The sequence below is a fragment of the Microtus oregoni genome, unplaced genomic scaffold (genome assembly GCF_018167655.1).
Source record: "Microtus oregoni isolate MIOR12 unplaced genomic scaffold, Mior012 000094F_ref0000399, whole genome shotgun sequence".
Taxonomy (NCBI): domain Eukaryota; kingdom Metazoa; phylum Chordata; class Mammalia; order Rodentia; family Cricetidae; genus Microtus; species Microtus oregoni.
Window position 1 is genome coordinate 3,766,715 of NW_024544707.1, and position 6,229 is coordinate 3,772,943.

At 37.9% G+C, this 6,229-nt stretch overlaps 1 protein-coding gene across 1 annotated transcript in view; it reads right to left on the reverse strand.

Annotated features, from left to right (window-relative positions):
• LOC121442722 (copper-transporting ATPase 1) overlaps positions 1 to 5,423 on the reverse strand; it is a 62,841-nt gene extending 57,418 nt beyond the window's left edge. The window contains exon 1 of the mRNA XM_041644327.1: positions 5,316 to 5,423. Within this exon, the coding sequence (XP_041500261.1) occupies positions 5,316 to 5,423 (108 nt within the window). The remainder of the gene's footprint in view (positions 1 to 5,315) is intronic.
• Positions 5,424 to 6,229: the final 806 nt, after the last annotated feature.

Below are 6,229 nucleotides of genomic sequence, written 5' to 3' on the forward strand. Positions count from 1 at the left end.
CTAATACAGTGTTGGTAATAGGACATCAGTTTGAAAGACTATCTGTGTATGTGTTCCCTTTTAACAAAACCTTAAGTAATCTTAAGAGGAGAGAGAAAGACATATGCTTATGTGCATGGTGGGTATTCATATGTATTCGTGTGTTCCACAGTAATGAGAGCATACATTTGCAGGTACATGTACTCATATGTGTGGATGGCAGCTGCAGGCATTGCCTTCCTCAATCACTCTCCACTTTATTTTATGGTCACCTGGCATTTACATGGGTGCAAGGCATCCAAACTCTGGTCCTCTGGTTCTCCTGATTGTACAGCAAAGAATTTATCCACTGAGCCATCTCCCCAGACTCCTGAGAGATGACTGTTAAAGGATACTCTATACAAAGAGAGTAAACTACAGCACTTACGAGTAAACGGGGAAAGTGCTCCAAATGTAAGCATTGTAAGTTTCAGATTAATGAGGCATTAACCTTTGTAGTCCTTCAGTTCTCGTATCTAATGAAATTTGATTTTACATTCCCACTTCAAAAGAGCCAATCAATTGCAGAGAAAGATCTTCACATTATCTTCCCATGTTATTTTTTTCTCTGAGCAGATCACTGGGGTGATTCAATTAAACTTCAGGTTAATTCCTTTAAAGTCTACTGTGATAGCACTAGCAGGACAAATAAGAATACTACACTCAATAACAATGCAGTTCCAGACAAAATCCCCAAAAGTCATTTAATTGCTAAAGCTGAAAAGGCAAATAATCACATTGCATTTATTTAGACTTAGAGACTTCCTGACTTTCCACTCTCGTTGAGTTAAAGCTCTAATCTCTTCTACTGCTGCATTATTCAATAAAGTAGGCTCACTCATTTTAATATCTCAATTTTATTACTTCATTCCAAACACTACCAAGGGGCCTTGACTTAGGCCATATATTGGTTCTTCCCAAACCTGTTTTTAAAATTGCCTTCACAGAGGCTGTGGATGTAGGTCAGTGATAGAGTTTGTCCAATAGTTATTAGGCCCTGTATCACACACACACACACACACACACACACACACACACACACACTGACAACATAGTATAACTTCAAAAATTATGACCCAGAAAATTAAAACTTAAAATTCTTTGTAAAGTGATCAATATTTGTAGATTTCCAAGTAGAAATACATTCTGACTACAAATGTTTGAACAAAAGCAATTTTATAAATGATGTCTAGAGACAAATCTCTTTTAGAGCCTCTGAGACAATTGGAGGGTGCTTATTTAAGTAAAATAATATAAAACTACAAATAGCAAAATTCTACACAAAGTAAGTACTCTGAATATAAAACAAACATTCTAAGTTATGTCTGGGCATTATGGTACAAGTCTGTAATCTCAACACTCTGCAAGCAGAGGCATCAAGAATTGAAGGTCAGCCTGAACTAAAAAGCAAGACTGTCACACACATACATATACAAATAAATCACAAGTTACAGACTTCTTTTAAATCTTTTCTTTACTACCTGTGGGGGGGGGGATAGAGAGGAGAGGGAGTGACAGAGAGTGAGAGTGAGAAAGAGCACAAATTATAAACTTGTAAAAGACAAATGTTTAGCCAGACATGGCGGCACATGTCTTTAATCCTAGCACTAGGAAGGAAGAAGCAGGTGGATCTCTATGACTTGAAGGCCAGAATATATTGAGAGTTCCAGAACAGCTAAGGCTATATTGAGTCTCTCTTTCTGTGTGTGTGTCTGTCTGTCTGTCTGTCTATCTGTCTGCTTGTCTGTCTCTGTCTCCCTCCCCCCTCTTACACATAAACACACAAAGATAAATGTCATAAACCCCCATAACTTATATTTTTCTTAATGATATCCCAAACATCTCTCTATCTCTATATCTAAGTTTTTACGTATACTTTCAACCATACAGTTATTTAGTGCTAATGATTTTATAAAAGCATTTTTGTACAAAAAGCTAACTCAGTTTTTCCTGCAGACTGAATGCTAGCTTCCTCTGTCTGTCTGGTCTACAGTGTTGGTGCTAGAATACTGTAACCCTGAGCAGCAGCAGCAGCCCTAAAGTATTTGTTCAGTCATAGTTTAGAACGGTTCTTCCAGCATTACAATTGAACACTGGGGGTTATAGGTGCTGGCAAATTTGAGGAAAGTCCTGAATTTCTTTCATATATAAGCTATAAGAATTCAGGGGATGCCGGGCAGTGGTGGCTCACGCCTTAAATCCCAGCACTCGGGAGGCAGAGACAGGCGGATCTCTGTGAGTTTGAGGCCAGCCTGGTCTACAAGAGCTAGTTCCAGGACAGGAACCAAAAGCTACAGAGAAACCCTGTCTTGAAAAAAAAAATCAGGGAGTTTTGTAATTCCCTGTGCAGTAACTAGTCTTACATTAGTTACACTACATTGGTGTTATTCTTTTACCAGTTTTCTATCAGGCCTGACATCTTCATGTTAAGATCCTGGGGGAGGCAGCACAATAAATGGTAGGGACTTTGTGAGCCATTCTTATACCATAGTTCTTGGCAAAAACTTCACTAAACTAGATATAATCAAGAACCAACCACACAAAGCCATATAGCCCAGTAATCCTAAAGTAAGCATAGCTCCAATGTTACTCTCCCACTTAGATTTTCTAAATGCTCATATATTCTCCAACCATTCAACACAAAGAGAACCTCTGTTAAGAGGTAGAGGTGAAATGAAAAGAACAGTAGTCCACTAAAAGACTGTTCAAATCTTGCTTTTGCAAATTGTACAAAATATGACTGTGGGCATTGTAGAAGATATTTGCAATCCCCACCCTTGGGAGACAAAGGCAGGCTCAAATCCTGCCTTGGCTACTCAATGAGGTCCTATATCACTTCTTAGCATTTTGGCTAAATTCCAACATAAAAACAAAACAAACCAGGCATAGTAAAGCAAGCATACAGAAGGGCGTGAGTTCAAAGTCAGCTTGATCCAATCTCAAAGCAAGCAAACCAAGCACCGATCCATGTGAGCACATCTGAGATTCTTTCCAGAGTCACAGAGGTAAGTTAGTGCATAGAGAGGCTCTGAAACTTAAGTTTTATTAACTTCATAATAAATCTCTGAGTCTAAAGGCCTAATAGTAAAATTTTTAAGAGAAAGGTCATAATGGATCCTCTTTCATAAAAGTGTTTGATGGAGAGGCAGAGCTGGAAAAAGCTGACATGTTTCCTTTCAAGCTCAGCAATCAAATTACCAATGTGCACTGGAAAGTACAGCCTTCAGTATCTATCACTAGGATTCATATAAATCATTGTTGGTAACCCAAAGTGCTTTTATATTACAGCCCTGCTCTTCTTCCTTTACTATTTAATCAGAAGGCAATTGCATTTGTCTAACTTTAAACAGACTTTATTAGAAGCGGAGATAGCAGTTTTATATCTAAGTGGGGCACAAGTAGAGTGCTTTGAAAAATAGGAATGTATTTGAAAATATTAAAATAGAATCTAGCTGGGGATATAGAGATTTTCAGCATACACAAGGTCCTACTTTTAATCCCCAGCACCACAAAAAAAGGCTGCCTGACAATGTGGTCTGTAATTTTAGCACTTCAGAGAGAAAGAGTAAGATCAAGGACATCCTCAGCTACACAGTGAGTTTGAGACTGACCTGGTATACTTGAGACCCTGCCTTAAGAAAAGTGTGGAGAGGACTGAAGAGCTAAGTTAAGAGCACTTGCTGTTCTTTCAGAGGACCCAAATGCAGTGCCCAAAACCCACATGGGTAGCTCACAACTGTCTGTAACTCCAGTTCCAGTCAATCCAACATCCTCTTTCACTCTCTTCCATTACCTGCTCATATGTGTTGTGCATACATATACTCAGCTCAGGTACATATATACATAAAACAAAATAAATACATAAATATCTTATTAAGTGGAATCTAGCCTTATAGTTATATATAGAGATGTTTTAACAGAAAAAAATACTCAATATATTTTACTAGACAAGTAATCCTATTACTTGGGAGATTGGAAGTGAGAGGAACAGGAATTCAAGGATAGCCTTGGCTAAATATTAAATTCATGGTCAATCTGAGCTATATACACCATGTTTCAAACAAGCAAACAAAACAAAGAAAAAAGATTCAACAAAACCTCAAGCAACTGGCAGGTAGGGTGGCCCCCATCTATACTCCTAGCACTCAGGAGGCTGAGACAAATGAATCACAAATTTGAGTCTAGCTTGAGCTAGATAGTGAGACCAAGGCAAGCCTAGCTACACAAATAGATCCTGCCCCATTAGCTACCCCCAGAAAGAGAAATAATACCAAAAAGACAGCCACAGGTGTCCCCTATAGTGTTGGGGAGGCTTAACAGCCCATGTTAAACAGCCTGGACTTCAGCAGACAAAGAGCCCAAGCCTATAAACCAGCATTCTGGAAACTGAGGACAGAAGACTGGTAGTCTGAGACAGGAAGAGGCCATACAGTGCCAGGCCAGCCTAGCACACTTTTGCTTCAAAACCTCCAAAATAAATAAGTGTAAAATAACCTGCTAGGGATATAGCTTAGTGATAAAGCTCTTGCCTAACATTGGCAAAGCCCTAAGTTCAAACTGCAGTACTACCCCCCAAAAGGTAAATGACCTGAGCTTCAATCGCAACCACAGCACACTGAGAAATCTGCTAATGCTTAAAGAATGTTAAATAATAATAATAATGCTTTAGCTATGTCATATAAACTGTGATCACAAAATAATCACTAATGCTATAAAAAGAGAAAAAAAATTCCTAGCTCATTCTCTGAGATCATATATTTTCACCCAGCATGAAGTTAAAAGTAAATTCAATCTCATCATGACCCTATATACTTAGAATTCTAGCATTTGGGAGCTTGAAGCAGGAGGATCCTGAGTTTGAGGCCATTTGGGGTTACACGTCCAAACCTTGTTTCAAATAAAAAGACAGAAATTAGGAGTAGTAAAAAGCACACATATGCAACCACAATAGAGTCCATATTTGAACACTGTTCTTTTTCTTTGCTGTTTTTTAAGACTAGGACTGATTGTGTTATCCACACTGATCTTTAGACTCCTGAACTCAACTGATCCTCCTGCCTCAATTATACCTGACTTTCTTTCTTAAAACAGAATTAACTAGATAAGTTATTATTATACAACTATTATATAGTTATTATTATTATATATTATTATACAGATTATTTAGTATCAGCTTAGCAGTGTATTTTATTTTTCAGTCAATGTGTTGGTTTTATGGCTTCAATCCCAGTAACAGAAGTAATTCTTACCAGAATTATTGTTGATGGCATCTTACTGATCTACAAAGAGAAACTTACTTTAATGTGATGGACACCATTCGCTTTCCCGATCTGCTGTTCAATGGTCCGGACACAGGAAATACATGTCATTCCCTCAACAGAGATAGTGACTGAATTCACATCCATACTTGGTTCCATTTTTTGATGTCTTTATGTTCCTGTTAGAGAATATAAAATCATTAATTCAGCCACGGAAATAATCTTTATCACCTTTTCTCCACACCTCCAATAGAAAATGTGATCACCATTCTTTCATACTTGCTGAGGAAAACCTTTCAACTAATCTTTGATGAAGTAAAGGAAAGTAGATTTCTATGGCTAAGCTAATTTAAAAACATACAACACTCCAAGTAATAAATTTTTGGGACCAACAAGATGGCTTAGTCAATGACCTGAGTTCAAGCCCCTGGACCTACATGATAGAAGAGAAACAAATCCCTAAAGTTGTTTTCCGACATCCACATATAGGCACACACATAAAAATAAGCAAAATAAAAGAAAATTTTAAAATGTAACTTGCCTTTAGAAACTACTTTCCTGATTATGAAACATGTTTAGCATATAATCTCATGTAATATTTGGATGTAGACCGAAGAACCAAAACAGTCAATAGTCCTTAGGCTATTCATAGAGTTCTACATGATTTCCCCTGTCTGCCCACCTCAAACTGACCTCTCTGGTCTCCAATCACCCAGCACACCTGACTTTGTGCCTGTCACACTGCCTACTGGGTGACTGTCACTCAAGGGCTTTGGTTTAGCTATTCTCTTGGTTTGGGACTCCTCACTTTCAGAAATCTGCTTAGCTAATTTTCTCATCCATTTGAAGTCTTTAACCTTTGTCATGGGGCCTACATTGATACCATGTTTAAAATGGCAACCTATATAGCCCTTCAATACAAACATATCCCTATTCCCCTTACGTCTATTTTT